This window comes from Lethenteron reissneri, chromosome 55, assembly GCF_015708825.2.
Source record: "Lethenteron reissneri isolate LAM-NWPU_2019-01 chromosome 55, ASM1570882v1, whole genome shotgun sequence".
NCBI lineage: Eukaryota > Metazoa > Chordata > Hyperoartia > Petromyzontiformes > Petromyzontidae > Lethenteron > Lethenteron reissneri.
Window position 1 is genome coordinate 6,566,020 of NC_083833.1, and position 18,655 is coordinate 6,584,674.

The window sequence follows — 18,655 nt, forward strand, 5'->3', positions numbered from 1 at the left end:
GGCCGCCTTTGTCTCTCTGATAGCGATGTTTACAGACCGCGCCAGGTACTCATTGGAAACATGCCTTTAGAGTCATCTTCTTGGTTCTTTCGGTAAAGTCACGTAGAAGGGAAGTAATAAAATAATAAAAATTAAACATAATAAAATAATTCTCACGACGTTTCGGCCACAACACAAGCAGCCGTCCTCAGGCGAAGACCAGGTCTGTCGAGGCGACAGCGTCTAAATGAAACACCACCACGCTTGGAGCGTCTATTTAAGCTGGGTTTGAAGGGGGGGAAAGTGCGCCTTGACAAAAGAATCTGCATATCAAGAGGAATTTAGCATATTTATGGGAAATGCAGGAATGCGACTAGTACTACTTGTGAACGAGACCGTGGAAGTTGTCTAATAAAGCAAGTGCCTCCTACAAACTTTGTCTCCGAATCATTGACGCTACACATGTGTAGTGACTACCTCGGAGACAGTGGAAACTTGGAGGCACTTCTTTATTTAATAATCACCATCGGGATGACACACTCTTTTATTGAGGCCGTCTATGGCCGGCGGCACTCCTTAGAACAGCCGATAGGCTGTCTGACTAGTGGCACCCCGGGATGGTGAAGACGGAGACGAGAAGGATGGTGACGACGACGAGAAGAACGGCGACGATGGACTTGAACGGCACGACGTGGATCCCACTTCCAGCAACAGCCCCGAGGTCCCCCACAGGGACCCCTCTTATACTCTCAGCGTGGCCTGGCTCCGCCCTCGGACACGCCCCCTTTCTGGAACCTACCAGCGGGTTCCTGGTGAGTCCTTTCTGTGACCTTTCCCCCCTAGATCCCCCTCTCGTGTATATCCTGGCCTGCTGACGTCAGGACTGCCATACACCGCAGATCCCCGTTCACGCCAGCAGCCAGTGCTATGACACTACACGTGTACACGACCTTTCCCACTGCTGGATGATACGCCCGAATCAGGATATTTATTCATGCTGGATGAATCTGATGAGCAATCAAAGCTCGCATTCATTCACAGGGGGCATGGTCGGCCGTCTGGAACGCTCCTTCCTTCCGATATTATGGAAGCCGCTGGAGCTTTGCACTTTTAAATCACCTCAGATTAGCAACAGTTGTTTACGTACGGTGTGAAGAAAGTTCAACGCGCGCGTGAGTTATTTGACCACATTTCACCGCGCCGGTCATTGCCACTTGGCGGTGGTGGGGAGGATGGGGGTAGCGGTTGCATGGACGCGGGGACATAGGAGCACAGCGCAACAAATGCAATTACGCCGCACTCCGCCCTCTACGGCCCTGCCCTGGCCCCCAGTGTTAAATGTCAGAAGTGGCTTCCCCAATGCCCCTTGGCTCATAGACGCTGAGGTTCTCGTGAGATCCCGGGGGAAGCTGAGCGGGAATTGTGGGGCCTGCTGGATAGCAGGGCTGTCGCCGCATGGGGCTCAACCACGTGGACCCTGCACCGTTATCGCGGTCGCCTTCTCCGGTAACGCGGTGGGAGTTGCGTTCCGGAAGAACGCCGGGGTTATGGAAAAAAAAATCGTGTTATTTTAAACAATGTGTTTATATTGTAGGGGTGAGGCACGGACAACACGTGAGATGCTGAACACAGACCCGAGGCGCGTGGGTAGCGTCTAGAAACATCCAGCAGCATCCCGGCCTTTGCGACAACGCTACATCGAGGCAGCCGTACGAGCGCTTGCTCCTTCTCGCGCGACGTAGTAACGTTCACTCAAATCGTGTTATATCCAAATTGGAATCCGCGTTATATATTTAAAAAATGTGTTCCCCGAATGCATTCATCATCGCGTTATATCCAATTGGCGTTATGGAAACAACACGGGGCGTTGTAGAACTGACTCCACCGGGGTTGCAGGCAGACTCGGGGCTACGTTGTGTTCAGCAGCATCAGCACACGTTGTTGAACTGTGCTTCTATGTCATCCCCGCCGCTCGCATTGACCAGAGTGGTGAAGTATGGCCGAGCTAATCCCATTACCCGCACGGCGTGGCTTTGCTGTCATCCAGCAGTGGACTTAACCATAAGGGCCTGTGCACGTACAGTACATGGTGATGACCATCACGACGAATGTTATTAGACTGATTGCAAATTGCGATATGATGCCGTGTGATAATTACGGCGGTGATTGCACCGATTAGAATTGTTATTACGACGATGGTGACTTCTCATTGGCTGAGATGCAGCTTGGAATTTAGGAAACTACGCCAGTCATCCTCCTCCTCCCACTCTCCCGTCTCCCAATCGCTTCTCTCCACCCACGCCTCCTCCCCTTACCCCTCTCTCCCTCTCTTTCTCCTCTCCCTTGCCTCTCCGCTACAGTTACGCGCACGCACAGAAGAGAGAGAAAGAGAGACGGCGCGACCTGCCCTCGGAGGAGGTCCGTGTGAGTTGAGAGGGGAAGAGCGCAGATTGGAAGAGCGAGAGAAGTCAACAAAGGGATGCGTAAGCTCCCATCAACACAACGGCTCTCAGTGCCGCGTAACCTCTCGCGATCATCATCGACACCATCACCATCACCGCCGCTCAACACCCACTGCGTTTTGCGGTTGTGGCGATTAATGAATTAATTCATCGAACGTGCTCGCAGCGAAACATAACAAGAAGGGGGCCGAATCGGGTGTCGCCGTTGCTGCTGCTGCTGCTGTTGTAGTCGGGCGCCGTCGTTCGGTTTAAAGACGTGCGGCTCGTGCTGGCGATTGCGATGATGATGATGGAGGTGGTGGCGATGATGATGATGGTGATGATGGTCGTGGCGGCGCGCGTCCGGCTATGATGCGCAGCGGGCACAGAAGTTCGTGATCGAGGTCGTGGGGTCGTGCACGCGACGCGGAGGAGAGGTCGACGGGGGCGTTGGGCGGGGGGTCACGGGACAAGAAGGAAGAAAGGGGAGGGCGATACGACACGGAGGAGGAGGAGGGGAGGGCCGGCGGGAGAAGAGGAGCACGCGGAGAAAGGTCAAGGAGTGGACAATTCGTCAGAAGCGAGACACTCGTTCATCAGCGCGCACCCCCATCCACCCAACCCCCAAACACCGTTTCAAGCGCGCATCGTTTCCTGCTTGCTCCTCCTCCACGCGCGTTGCGCCTCTGCGCGTGGCGTTCGGTGACCGAGAGGCGAGCGGTGCGAGACGAAGAGCGTTTGAGTGCGTACATCCAGCGACGGGGTTTTGTTGTTTTTAGGGGGGCACGGGGAGCAGAGAGGGGGGGGGGGCGTGCGAGTGGAGCGTGGAGCGGGGTTGGAGTTTGGAAGAGAGCGCGCGGGAGGTGGAGGAGGAGGGTGGTGCGGGTGGAGACTTTGGCAGCAGCAGCAGCAGTCGCCGGAGTAAGGATCATCCCTGCACGGAGTCATGGGGGATATCTCGAGCTTTCTGCACATCGGAGACTACGTGTCTCTGTACGCCGAGGGCTCGGTCAGCGGCTTCGTGTGCACGCTCGGGTGAGATTCTCCACCACACCGCCTTCTCGCTCGCGGGCATCGCGAACACATAACACGTAGTGGTAAGAGGAGGAGGAATTTCGCGACTGATATCATCCATAAGAGGTTTTTTTTTTTTTGGGGGGGGGGGTTAGAGCGCGTAAATTATATAATTGTGTTGTTAAACCCGCCACCAGCCGACACAGCCAACAAGTGAGGGTTGTCACGTAAAGAGAACGTGGCCAATTCGTCACTAGTACAGCACTAGTGTGTAGTGTATTGTAGTGTATAGTGTATTGTGTAGTGTATAGTGTAGTGTGTAGTGTATAGCGTAGTGTGTAGTGTAGTGTATAGTGTAGTGTATAGTGTAGTGTATAGTGTAGTGTATAGTGTATAGTGTAGTGTATAGTGTAGTGTATAGTGTAGTGTCCTAGTACAGCACTAGTGTATAGTGTAGTGTATTGCGTATAGTAGTGTATTGTTTATAGTAATGTAGTGTATAGTGTAGTATATTGTATAGTGTAGTGTATAGTGTAGTGTATAGTGTAGTATACCAGAACAGCACTAATGTATAATGTAGTGTATTGTGTATAGAAGTGTTGTGTATAGGGTAGTATATTGTGTAGTGTAGTGTATAGTGTATTGTAGTGTAGTATACTAGTACAACATTAGTGTATAGTGTAGTGTATTGTGTATAGTAGTGTATTGTGTATAGTAGTGTAGTGTATAGTGTAGTATAATGTATAGTGTAGTGTATTGTGTAGTGTATAGTAGTGTATAGTGTAGTGTATAGTAGTGTAGTGTATAGTGTAGTATAATGTATAGTGTAGTGTATCGTGTATTGTATAGTAGTATATAGTGTATAGTGTAGTGTATAGTAGTGTAGTGTATAGTGTAGTGTATAGTGTGGTGTATAGTAGTGTAGTGTATAGTGTAGTGTATAGTGTAGTGTAATGTAGTGTAGTGTATAGTGTAGTATACTAGTACAGCACACCGCTACGTTGGAGAACCAAACCACAACATTTACAATCTGAGTACGACGTTTCGCCAGTAATTACAACCAGCTTCATAACATTTGTTTGTCGCCTGAATCCGGTTAGTGCTGTACTAGTGACGAATTGGTCACGTTCGGTTGACGTGACAACCCTTACGAATTGGCTGTGTCGGGTGGTGGCGGGTTTAACGACACATTTATATATTTACGCGATCTAACCCCCATAAAAAAACTATATTTTGGACAAACACATAACCCCCCCCCCCCCCACCCCGTATAGCCTTTCACATTCTGTTGGGGTATGTATGTAGAACTTCTTTCGCACCGTACGTAGCCGACCGTGCTAATCGAAGGTGCGGGTGGAAGGACAACAAACTAAACACACAAAAAGCGACTCTAAAGAAATGAGTTTGTCAATCTGGATGATAATTTTAAAGTGCATCGCTTCCCAGAGGCGGTCCAGACGACCGACTACGCCCCCCGTTGACACGATCTGTGAATAAGAAGAGCTTCATAGCTCATCGGATTTCTCCATTATTAATACATATTATGATTCTGCTCCATCATTCAGCAGTGGGAAAGCGCATGCACACCAACACACCGACTCACCAACACACCAACACACTGACTCACCAACACACCAACACACTGACTCACCAACACACCGACTCATCAACACACCAACACACAGACTCACCAACACACCGACTCACCAACACACAGACTCACCAACACACCGACTCACCAACTCACGACTCACCAACACACCAACACAGCGACTCACCAACACGCCTACACACCGACACGACATCCAACGTGATTCCCAGACCACCACTCGGCTACGGACAGCACGAAGCCTTCCTGTTCCCCAGCTGTTTGTGCGGTCTCCCCACGTGCTACCTATGACCCCCCAAAGACTCAGCAGCAGCAGCAGGAGCACCCCCAGTATGAGTAATACAAAATACCAGGAGAGAAAGGGCGTCTTGGCTGCCGTTGTGTGCGTTCGTGGGTAATGCAACGTGCATTTCACGGCCCACACGGGTGACGATCATTCGATGTCAATCAGAAGCTGTGTACCGTAACCCCTCCACCACCCAACGCAGCTGCACACGACACGTTGACACGTGACGTTGATTTTGTTTTGTTACCACACACGTAGTGCAGGATTATCCCAGTAGCAAAAGTAGCTACATATGTAGTAGCTACTACACGTGTAATAGCCACACGTGTAGTATCTACTACACATGTAGTTGCCCTTGAAAGTGCGGGGCCCGTAGCTACTACACGTGTAGCTACTACACATGCAGCTACTTGTGTAGCTACTACACGTATAGTAGCACGTGTAGCTACACAAGCTACACAAGTAGCTGCACGTGTAGTAGCTGCACGTGTAGCAGCTGCACGTGTAGTAGCTACGGGCCCCGCACTTTCAAGGGCCCCGCGCTAAATGTTTTCAAGCTATCAATTCCGGTTCAGTGATTCTGCACTTGCTCTATTACTATAGTACTATACCGCCTTCAACTTTTACGAACGACTGGGTGTTTCAGGTTAGCGATGTGTCGTGTTAACTGTCTGTATAGCGAATTAAAAAATATAATTTACGATGCAATTACTGTACTATGCAAGTTAAACATTTACGTGTTTTATTTTTATTTAGGGCCACTTCGTAACATACGCTACAGGTTCCGCACTCGCTTTTTGTTAAGGCGCTCTTGCACCTCCAACGCAGCGTATATATAAGCTCCTAGCTTGGTAGTGTCTCATTCTTCACCTGAAGACGGCTGCTTGCGTTGTAGCCGAAACGTCGTGAGAATTATTTTATTTTATTATGTTTTATTTTTATTATTTTATTACTTCCCTTCTACGTGACTTTACCGAAAGAACCAAGAAGATCATCCGGCACTGTGCACATGCCCCGTTTGCTGACGAGCATTTTGCCAGGGTGAACGTCTGCCGAGGAGACGGAGCGATGGGATCGGCTCGCGTGCGAGCGCTCGGTGGACCCAAGTTTAGTTTCGACGCGTGGCAAACGCCGGCGACGATTGAACCGAATCGGTCCTTGGTATAACCTCAGCGAGGTCGACTCAGCCTGAAATGAGTACCTGGTGCGGCGTGTAAACATCGCCGAACGGGAGACAAAGGCGGCCGGGCGTGGTGCTGCCCCACCCCCCTCGTGATGCCGTGTTGATCTTCTTGGTTCTTTCGGTAAAGTCTAATTCTCACGACGTTTCGGCTACAACGCAGGCAGCCGTCTTCAGGTGAAGAATGAAACACTACCAAACTTGGAGCGTTTATATAAGCTGGATTGGAGGTGGAAGAAGAGCGCCTTGACAAAATAATTTGCATATCAAGAGGAATTTAGCATATTTACGGCTGCTTGCGTTGTAGCCGAAACGTCGTGAGAATGATTTTATTATGTTTTATTTTTATTACTTCCCTTTTACGTGAGTTTACCGAAAGAACCAAGAAGATGAATCCCTGCAGTCACGAAAGCTTGAAATCGAAATTTAACCGTGTTTATCCTCATAGGCGCTTCTCTCGACGAGCACTTCTTGCCCCAATAGTTGTGTCAAGGCTATACTGGGGGGGAGGGGAGCTTTGTCTTTGTGCATCTCAAAGGCCCCTCCCGTCAGGGATTCGCAAGGATGAGTCCCAGCGACGCCTCCGCATGCGCCGGGCGTGCTCACGTGCTCACATCTAGGGGGCCGTCCATAAATGACGTCACGCACCTAGGGGTGGGGGGGGTTCAGACATTTGTGACGATGTGTGACGAGGGGGTGTTTGATAAATGTGACGTCACGTCAAAACGCGCTGCTTTAAATGAAAATAGACAACTCGTTCTACTTAATTTAATAGACTTTTTAATAAATGTCTTCTCCTACAACATCAGAGTGCAGCGCCACATTAAATACGCGCTACAATGACAATAGTTTAAAGCGATTTGAAGCATGTTAAAAAAGAAAATTGGGGGGGGGGGGGGCAGAGCTTTGTGACGTCATATTTGAGGGGTGGGTCTGACTTTTTGTGACGCCGTGTGACGAGGAGAGGGGGGGGGTCGAAAATCGTCCAAAATCGCGTGACGTCATTTATGGGCGGCCCCCCAAGTGTCTGCGTGCGCTCACGGTTCACAGGGACACCCTCGGAGTGTGCAATGCATTTCGCCTTCACAAAAACAAAGGTACACCCCCTACCGTATAGCCTTTGAATAGGTTGTAGGGGCAAGTGCTATTCGCGAGTAGCACCGATGAAGGCTCGCAATGGCACACGATGCTATGATGTGGCCAACACCACGCGCCCGGCCGCCTTTGTCTCCCCACTGCCGATGTTTAGCACACCCCGCCAGGTACTCACTTAAGGCCGAGTGGACCTACGGGAATCGAACTCGGGCGGCCGTGTGGTTAGTGACGTGCAGCGCTAACCACTCCACTATGCGTGCACGCACGGGTAGTGTTGAGTATAGGCCACGCACTATGTGTGCTGTACATACATAGTGCGTGTGTGTGTATGTGTGGGTGTGTATGTGTGTGTGTATGTGTGTGTGGGGAGCGATAGTGTAGTGGTTAGCGCGCTGGGCTACGAACCCGGCGACACGAGTTCGATTCCCGCTCACGGCCAACACCCAGTGACGATTAACTGAACCGGTTCTGGGCCTCCCCTAGGTCGACTCAGCCTCAAATGAGTACCTGGTGCGGTGTGTAAACATCGCCGCTAGGGAGACAAAGGCGGTCGGGCGTGGTGCTGGTCACTCACCCCCTCGTGTGCTGTGCCGGACTTCATAGGTGCTCGCTAACAGCACTTGCCCCTACAGTCTGTCAAGGCTATACGGGGGATCTTTGTTTTGTATGTGTGTGTGGGGAGCGATAGTGTAGTGGTTAGCGCGCTGGGCTACGAACCCGGCGACACGAGTTCGATTCCCGCTCACGGCCAACACCCAGTGACGATTAACTGAACCGGTCCTGGGCCTCCCCTAGGTCGACTCAGCCTCAAATTAGTACCTGTTGCGATGTGTAAACATCGCCACTGGGGAGACAAAGGCGGTCGGGCGTGGTGCTGGTCACTCACCCCCTCGTGTGCTGTGCCGGCCTTCATAGGTGCTCGCTAACAGCACTTGCCCCTACAGTCTGTCAAGGCTATACGGGGGATCTTTGTCTTTGTGTACACAAGCCTTGCTTGTGTGTGTGAACACGTGTTCGGCCGATTTGCCGGGTAAGCAAAGAATCCACGGGGCCCTATTATGCAAAGGTTGCGAGTTTAATATTCCGCACCAACAAAGGGCACCTCCGAATTAACACCACCGTCATTAGCCTCTTAATGTTCATTTTAATTTAGCCGGGTGGCGGCGGTGGTGGCAATGTTGCACGTGACCGCGTAGTCCAGCGCTGTGGAGGGCAGCGATGGTTGGTGGATCACACACAGATGGGGAAAAATTCCCTTCCCGCGGTACAGCGAATGTGGACTCCACGTGTTCCATCTGTTTGCGTTGGATAGAGTGTTGCACTCCCTCGCACAGCCTGGATTTTCTCTGGCTGCGTCTATTGGCTCCTGCACGTAAACACTCACAGACATCTTCATATACAGAGGACCGCAGAGCTTGGTGATGGGTAACTTTCGGCACCGCCTCGGTGCCTTACCGTCCGCCTGTGGTTACCTCCGCGAGCGAACCCTGTGGAGCAACACGCAAAGACACACAGACACACACACACACAGACACACAAACGCACACAGACACACAGACGCTGATGTGAAACTCTCCCCTTTTCCTTTGCGATGCGGCAAACGTTGACTCCACCCGTTCCCATCTGTACGGGGATACAGCGTTGCCCCCTCTCGCGTGTTGTGGGTTTCCTCCTGGTGCTCCGTTTGCCTCTCACACGTAAGCACTCATTCATTTGGTTGAGAACATCTTAATATATAGAGGAACGCAGAGCTTGGTAATGGGTAAATTTGGCTGCCTTCCCATCCGTCTGTGGTTCCTCCCCGAGCGAACAATGTGCAGCGTCGCGTTACAAGTTGACATCATTGTTGTTATTATTATAATTAATCGTCACGATCATTTCCATTGATCGTGAAGAAAATGGGTGATGACGAAAGCAATAGTGATGAGGATGTTCGATGATGGCAGCAGTGATGAACTAAAACTAAACTTTTTGTTATTTTACCCGGTAGGTCCTACTATGCAGATCTTTTTCAGAAGCGACCTGGCCAACAAATAATAGTGACTTGTCGCGTGGAAATTTGTAGCAGCCAAATACTCTAAACTCATGTTTCTCAATGTGGAGAGATAATACAGAGGACCCGGAGAAAAATCCACGCGACCACGGGGAGAGAGAGAGACACGCAAACTCCAAATATACAGCAGCAGGCGTCAGGGTCGAGATTGAACCCACGACCTCCTGTGTACCAGGCGAGGTAGTTAACATCTCCTAGCCACCGTGGTGATGATAAGAGAGAGAGAGAGACACGCAAACTCCAAATATACAGCAGCAGGCGTCAGGGTCGAGATTGAACCCACGACCTCCTGTGTACCAGGCGAGGTAGTTAACATCTCCTAGCCACCGTGGTGATGATAAGAGAGAGAGAGAGACACGCAGACTCCAAATATACAGCAGCAGGCGTCAAGGTCGGGATTGAACCCACGACCTCCTGTATACCAGGCGAGGTAGTTAACACGTGATGATAGTGATGAAATAACCGTGGCACAGGTGATGACGATGGCAATGCTCATGTAAATGCTGATCACGTCGACGATCATGACGACAATGATGATTGTGAAGACGGTGATGACGATGATGATCATGAGGATGACGACGATGATGACGATGATGATGACGACGATGATGATTGTGAAGACGGTGATGACTATGATGATCATGAAGATGACAACGATGATGACGACGATGATGACGATGATGATGACGACGATGATGACGACGATTATGACGACAATGATGATTGTGAAGACGGTGATGACGATGGTGATCATGAAGATGACAACGATGATGACGACGATGATGACGATGATGACGACAGTGATGATTGTGAAGACGGTGATGACGATGGTGATCAAGAAGATGACAACGATGATGACGACGATGATGACGACGATGATGACGACAGTGATGATTGTGAAGACGGTGATGACGATGGTGATCAAGAAGATGACGATGATGACGACGACGATCATGACGACAATGATGATTGTGAAGATGGTGATGACGATGATGGCGATCATGTAGATGACGACGATGATGATGACGATGATGATTGTGAAGACGATGATGATCATGAAGATGACAACGATGATGACGACGATGATGACGACGATGATGACGACAATGATGATTGTGAAGACAGTGATGACGATGGTAATCATGAAGAAGACAACGACGATGACGACGACGATGATGCTGATATGATGACATCATTGCTCCCCAGGTTGGTGGACGATCGATGCGTCGTCCAGCCAGACGCCGGCGACCTGAACAATCCTCCCAAGAAGTTCAGAGGTGAGGCTCAATCGGAGGGGAGGGGGAGATCAGGGTGGGCGGGTAGAGAGTTTGGGACTCTTCGACAGCTGCCGTGCCTTGTGGGTGGTCACATCCCCAGTTTCAGCACCACCACCACCACGATGATCACACCACTTTGGTGTGCCGTGGGGGGGGGGGGAGACACCCGCACGCGAGTTTCCAGGGGGGCTATTCAGGGCTAGGGCCGTTCCCCCTCACCCCCCCCCCCTCTCTCCCACCACAAATCCTATTCGCCCGATTGCGTTCTTCAAACGCAGCGTAGGCAGGGAAACCTCTCGCCGGAGATGGAGAGAGAGAGGGGGAGAGGGAGGGAGGGAGAGAAGAGGGAGAGAAGAGGTGTAGGTCAGCTCGAACATCGCCCCCCCCCCCCCCACCTGGGAGGCTGATGCAATCAGAGAGAACGGGCGTCGCAGGCTTAGCCCTGCGCCGTGATGGTGGCAACCTTGCAGACCTTCTCGTTTCTGGACAACGTTGTTATCACGCGGAGGCTTTCACGGCCGATGTAACCATTCGTAATTGATATACTGCTTTGGGGGGGGGGGGTGGGCGGGCCGGTGGGTCGTGGTGTAAAACAAAAATGTGTGTCGTCAATCCTCCTCCACCCGACGACATAAAAGTGCCGCGCGGATCGCGCGCCACCGGGCGTTTGACGCTTCAGCAGCACCGACGACGATTCTTGGGACAGTTCATTTCCTCAAAGACCTGCAATGTTATTTCAATTCGTTATGACATTCGTTTTTTTTTTCATTTTACCTGGCAAGGCCCACTGAGCAATATCGCTCTTATTCAGACACCACCTGGCCACAAGTTACAGCTCAACGGCTTCTCGTGTGGACATTATCAGCAGACAGATGCTCTGAACGCGCGTTTCTAAGTTGTATTTCAGTCGTCCACATTTCCTCTCCCGGTTTCCTCCGGGTGACTTGTTTTTGTCCACTCTCGGCACTGGTGGATTTTCTTGACGCGGTGTTTCCATCTCTCACGCCACGGTCTTAGAACGCCCCGTTACGGGAACTGTCGCGTAAATTCCCAGCACCGCGGCGGTTCCGAGGAACGTGTCGCTGTGTGAGGAGCGCGCCCAAGCAGATGTTTCGTACTGCCGGATAGAGGGGGCTTAACGGGGACGTGGCACGGGCGAGAGAGGAGATGGAGCGATGTGGTGCAGGATGATGTGGAGCCGAGTGGACTTGCCGACGGCCGGCACCTGCGGTGTCAAAATCGGCTCCAGTGGAGGATGCTCGTGAAGGACGCTGCTGGGGAGTTGGGGGCAGTCGCCCTCCAGCAACGACGGAGGGCAGAGGAGCGACGCTCGCAACAACGAGCGGAGCGCCGGGCGGCTAAAGCGCAGCGAGTTGACGCAGTGGGGAACACAGGTGGTGCATCTGCCAGCCATCTCAGTCAGTTAACCCATGGTGCCCGGGTGTGTACCTGGGGCCACCCTGCAAGCGGGCCTTAGACACTTCACGTGGCCTGACAGTGCACCTAGCCTGGCACAAGCGCTCTGAGGACATCACCGCTAATTATTGGCGAATGGCGGTTGTTGTGTTGTCTTGTTAAGTCGATTGTGTTCGCGAGGACGGAGCGCCCAGAATAGTAACCCTCGGAGATCCCCTCGATTGACCTTCAAACTCTCGTAGTGGGCAGTGCATCTCGCCGCGTTGAGAGAACGACCTACGGAAGGTGATGTCACCACACTGCTTGTGCAGGTTGGTGTGGCCGGGAGATGCCAGTGCAGCAATGGATTCTGATATCCATCTGTGCGGAGCTTCGAGTTTTTTTGTTTTTAGACTTGGGTTTTCTCTAGTTTCTTTTATGGACCCTCCTGAAAAGGAGTCTTGAGGTGATTGAGGCTATTTTTGCGTAAATTAAAGGTATTATTATCATCATATACCTTTTTTGTAAGTTTTGCTGGCTGGCTGGCTGGTGCATTAAGCGGGCAAGTGCACGGTGTTGACGTCACCGCGCGCATCTGCGTGATGACGTCACGTCTCCCCACACCCACCCTGTATCCCACGTCGATGCCGAGGCAGCGCTCATGATATTATTATAGTATGTGGTTATGCTAGAGTGCCTGCAGGATCGCGAGAGTTCAAAGTTCAAAGTTCATGTATTAGGTATAGCCCTGTGAGCCATTCGGCTCTTGAATCGGGTGCAACCGCAACAAACAAAAAACAAAAACATGAACAAAACGGTGGCGACGGCTCCGTTGAGGCCTTCATCGAGCCAGCGGATTGACCGACGGCTAACGACGCCGCTGCTGATGACGGCCATGACGAAGTGTGTGAGCGGATACATTTGGGCTGTCCCACCATGATGCCGTCATCACTAACGGGCGAGGCCGAATCTTCGTCTTCGTCCTCGCGCCTCTCCGTTAGTTCCCCGCGCGGCGTGGGTGATATCGACGGTCTCCTTTGCGGTCGGCGAAGGGCGTTCGAATTTCACTGATGCTGTTGGTCGCTGGTAATATAAGGTTGCGCTCATCACACACAATAGTGCTTAGCCACAAATGAACCAGCAATACTTCGCTGATCTCGTCAAGAAACCTAAACCAACATCACACGAACTCCGGTCATCCTCGCAGCATTGGTTTTTGGCCTCACCGACGCGACAAATACGGTGACTTGAATCGCGCCCTTTGGGAATCGCGCTTCTGCGGCCGTCTGGAACGCTCTTCCCTCCGATGTTAGAGAGTCGCCGTAGCTATGCACTTTTAAATCGTCATCCAGATTGAAAACTCATTTCTTTAGAACGGCTTTTTGTTTTCAGTTTGTTGTCCTTCCCCCGCATCCTCCGATTAGCGCGGTTGGCTACGTACGGCGCGAAAGAAGTTCAACATACATACCCCAACAGAATGTGAAATGCTATACGGGGTGGGGGGGGGGGGCTATGTGTTTGTCCATAATATCGTTTTTGGGGGGTTAGATCGCGTAAATATATTAATGTGTCGTTAAACCCGCCACCACCCGAAACACAGCCAACTCGTAAGGGTTTGTCACGTCAACCGAACGTGGCCAATTCGTCACTAGTACAGCACTCACCGGATTCAGGCGACAGCCAAATGTGATGAAGCTGGTTGTAATTAGCATACACCCGCAACACATGTTGCGCAACCAGCACCTCGCCACTCGTCATTGTCCTGCGCCCGTTTTTCCACGCTGTGTACATTTCGCCGTCAACGCCGTCAGTTTTGCGGCGAAATATTCGAAGCCCTCGCGGCGAGCGGAGGAATCCGCACCTCCCCACCCCACCCCTTCCCCACTAGCCCTGCGTGCGGTCTCGTGCCCTGTCGCAGTCCGCCAGCCATCTGGGAAATGTTTTGACACCCGGGACATGCTCACGTCCGTCGTCCCACTCCGCTACGGTCGCTCGTCGCGTGACTAATTGCAGGTTGGCAGTGGTGCCCGAACACAATTACCCGCAAAAAAAAATCAAATCACTCCGCGCACTCGTTAATGAGAACACCTTTTGTGGCCTTTAAACAAAACCGACAAAAAAACAGGCGACGTTTCGGGCAGTGGGCCTTGCTGCCCGAACGTGGGTGAGTTTATTTTGTGTCTTTATCCACCACTCTCGTTGCCCGCGTGTGTATCCCACGAGACACCGTTTTCTTCTTCGGGGGGAAGCGTTCGATGAAGGGGGAGAGGGGCTTGGGGCGAGGTGCGGTGTGTTTTTTTTGCACCACAACGCCGCCTCTGTCCCGCGCGGCTCCTCCGCTCCGCGCCAGGTGGTTGGGCAATGTTTTTGGAACGGGGCCCCACGGCCGGGGTGGGGGGGGGGCCCACAGAGGGCCTCCCGCCCCCAGCGACGCTCGCCGCTGGTTCCCCGCCACCAGCGATCGTCGCGCCAACAGATTTCTGGGCCCACCGGAGGGCGAGGATGACCGTGGCCACCGTAGCCGCCGCCGCTAAAGGCCGCTCGTCTGCGAGGGTCTCCACCGATCCGCCCTTGGGCCTATCTCGCCCAGCGGTCTGCAGTACACCGGCCTCAGCGGAGCCCCCCAATCGACGCCACCTACGATGCTGCTGTAGACTCACGCGAAGCTCCTGCGGTGATACCGACGAGTCAAGGCTGCAGGCGGCAGATGTCGGTGATCCATCCTCTTAATTCCCTCCCGAGCTCAGACGTCCTCTGCACGTTGAAGGCGGTGTCATCGGCCAATTAAGAGCGCTCACGAGCGGGAGTGAGACCGGAGCAGGCAGACAAAAACCCTCGCGCGCGAGAGGGGGCAACGCTGTATCCCCCCCTCCCCCCCACCATACAGATGGCACAGGTGGAGTCCACGTTTGCCGCTTCACGGTGCTGCTGGGCGAGCCAGAGGTCACGGCTCCCCGTGACCTCTGCGGGAAGTGGCAGGACGCGAACTCGGCGACCCGAGTTCGATTCCCGCTCGTGGTCAACACGGGTGACCACGAGCCTGGTTTTTCCCCGGATCGTTCTCTTGTTGGGGAAGCAGCTGACGCTGCCCTGCTCTGAAATAAGTCAATTCTCCCGGGGACATTGAAAGCTCGGAGTCTTTTCTTCTTCTTCTCCTCGTCGGTTGCGCAACAACAATGCATCTCTCTTGACGATGCCTCTTCTTTGCGTGCTGAAGCTTTGCGTACTGGTGGGCACACAGACAATCTGTCAAAATCTGTCAATAGCCCCGCTCGAAAACGAAAAACACATGTGTGCATTTTAATATCCAGCATATATATGTATAAATTCATGTCAGAGCTGACATTTAAGTAAGGGGCCGTCCATAAATGACGTCACGCGATTTTGGACGATTTTTGACTCCCCCCGCCCCCCTCGTCACACATCGTCACAAATGTCTGACCCACCCCCCCAGGTGCGTGACGTCATTTATGGACGGCCCCTAAATGTATACGTGACAGACTGTTATATTTTTTCGTGCAGTCATCGGTGGAGACCACCGCGGTGGCTCAGAGATGTTAACTCCCTCGCCTGGTGTACAGGAGGTTGTCGTTTCGATATAAGTTTGTACCAGCACCGCCAGCTTGTGGCATCACGGCTAGGGTTGAGGTTGTGGGGGTGGAGCTGTGGGTGTGACGTCAGTACGACGAACGAACCCGGCCTCTGAACGTCGCGTGACGCGGGTGACGTCATCTCGGAAGGCGTCAAACTCGTTGTGACGTCACCGCCGCGCGTGACAGCCGGCCGGCCAGCCAGCGAGGCAAACTTCTTGTCGGTAATATAAAGTGTTGACAGGCAAATGTTTCTCGCAGTGGCCCTTCTTCAGGAGGCCTACTGCTATAGAGGGCAGCTCGAAAGCACCACGAGCCTCGACTGGTATGGAGGAGGTCGTGGGTTCGTTCAAGACCCTGACGCCTGCTATATATGTGGAGTTTGTGTGTCTCTCTCTCGCTCATCATCACGGTGGCTAGGAGATGTGAAATGCCTCGCCTGGTAAACAGGAGGTCCTGGTTTAGAGCCCAACCCTGACGCCTGCTGTATATATGCGCATGCATAATTTACGTAGATTACCATATAAATATGCATTCATTAATCCCTGCCCACTTCGCGCAAGAAGAGCGCAATAGTGTGGTCACCACATCTACGCCTCTATATAAGGAACGAAACAGGTGGACTTCTCCTCAAATCTGTCTGTCGCCTGATGAAGCTGGTTGTAATTACTGGCGAAACGTCGTACTCAGATTGTAAATGTTGTGGCTTGGCTCTCCAACACACCGGTGTGCTGTACTAGTATACTACACTATACACTACACTACTATACACTACACTATACAATATACTACTATACACTACACGATAGACTAGTGCTGTACTAGTAGCGAATTGGCCACGTTCTGTTTACGTGACAACCCTTACTAGTTGGCTGTGTTGGGTGGTGGCGGGTTTAACGACACATTTCTATATTTACGCGATCTAACCCAAACAAAAAAAAAACTGTATTATGGATGATATTGTTGGCGAAAGCCTCCTACGTATTAAGCTGTATATTTGTAGTTTGCGGTATCTCTCTCCCCGTGGTCGCGTTGATTTTTCTCCGGGTCATCCGATCCCTCCTCCTTTAGAATCAACAAGCTTTCAGATTATTTGGCCGCTATGAATATCCACACGACGATGATACTTCTTCGTTGGGCTATCACTTGTGGCCAAGTCGCTTCTAAAAAAAAACAGCCGTATAGCTCAATGGGGCCTTACCTGGTATGATAAAAAAACATAGTTTACTTTAACATGTGTAAGCTTTTGCGACCAATATTCTTCACAATCAACGTTTTTGGGTTTAGATCGCGTTATTTATAAATGTGTCGTAACCCTCCACCACCCGACACGGCCAATCAGTAAAAAAGTGTCACGTTGACAAAAGACAAATAGTTCACTGCTTTAGCCCACCGGTGTGTTGAAGCGTGTAAATGTTGTGGTTTCACACTTCAACACACCGGTGGGCTAAAGCAGCGAACTATTTGTCTTTTGTCAACGTGACACTTTTTTACTGATTGGCCGTGTCGGGTGGTGGAGGGTTACGACACATTTTTAAATAACGCGATCTAAACCCAAAAACGTTGATTATGAAAACATAGTTTAGTTTGTAGTTCAACAGTTTCAATCTTCCCGTGGTGTTCGGGGCCCACTTCCGGCAGCAGCAGTTGCACGAGCAAGGCAATTGCAGGTGCTGCACCTTTTACTCTTTGTCATCAATCAATTGCGTTCACGCGCAGTGCCCCCCCCTCCCCCCTCCGTCCTCCGTCTGGCACCGTGAGATATTCCCCTTACGACAAATCGGGGGTGGGGGGCCATCATCATCATCATGATCATCATCATTATTTCTCTTCTCATTTCCCACCTCTTAGAGTTGACGAAACCACGAGCGGCGGCAGCGGCGGCGGCAGCGGCAGCCGATTCCGTTTCTAAACTTAGCGCCCTGCTCGTGGCGCCGTCACGAAAATTACACAGATTTTATTCTTTTACACGCAGATGGTAGCCGAGCGAGAGAGGAGCTTGCCGCTCGGGTCTCCCCCCCCCCCCCAGGGGAGTGAGCGAGAGTTGACAGCTCCTCGCCGGGGAGACTTTACATCGTTAATTGGCGAGCGACGCCGTTAACCCTTTCACTGACGTCCACCCTGCCACCTGCCCACCTGCCCCCCCCTCCGGCTCACTCTCCCCACACCTTTTGATTTAAAGCTTTCGTGACTGCAGGGATTCATCTTCTTGGTTCTTTCGGTAAAGTCACGTAGAAGGAAAATAATAAAATAATCATCATCATTATTATTTATTATTATTTTCCTTCTACGTGACTTTACCGAAAGAACCAAAAAGATCTCCCCACACCGTCGTCTATTGTTTTCTCCCTGCCCTCCGCCCCACACGATGGATTGTTAACCCCCGATTGTACTCCTCTCGGGGATCGCGCCACCCGAGTGAAGTGCCCACAGAAGTGGACACCACAGAGCTACCACGGAGATCGTTCGAGTGACCAGCGGGTCCTTGTTTTTTTTTCATCCCACATTCATCACGTGATGGCCGACATTATTACGAACTTGTCTCAGCGCTGGCATTTCAGTAAATGTGTAGGTGACCAACTAATTTTTGTGTGCGGTCATCGTTCACACAGAGGTGGAGACCGTCAATGGGGGTAAGATGTTAACTCCCTCGCCTGGTATGCAGGAGGTCGTGGGTTCGATCGCGATCCCGACACCTGTAAATTTCGAGTTCGCATGCTCTCCCCGTGGTAGTCG

At 51.7% G+C, this 18,655-nt stretch overlaps 1 protein-coding gene across 4 annotated transcripts in view; it reads left to right on the top strand.

Annotated features, from left to right (window-relative positions):
• Positions 1-2,955: 2,955 nt before the first annotated feature.
• The window catches only part of LOC133356815 (inositol 1,4,5-trisphosphate receptor type 1-like), a 434,548-nt gene continuing 418,848 nt past the window's right edge, over positions 2,956-18,655 (top strand). For all 4 annotated transcript variants that reach the window (XM_061574522.1, XM_061574523.1, XM_061574519.1 and 1 more), the window contains exons 1-2: positions 2,956-3,455; positions 10,864-10,934. In XM_061574522.1, the coding sequence (XP_061430506.1) occupies positions 3,367-3,455; positions 10,864-10,934 (160 nt within the window). In that variant the 5' untranslated portion in view covers positions 2,956-3,366. The remainder of the gene's footprint in view (positions 3,456-10,863; positions 10,935-18,655) is intronic.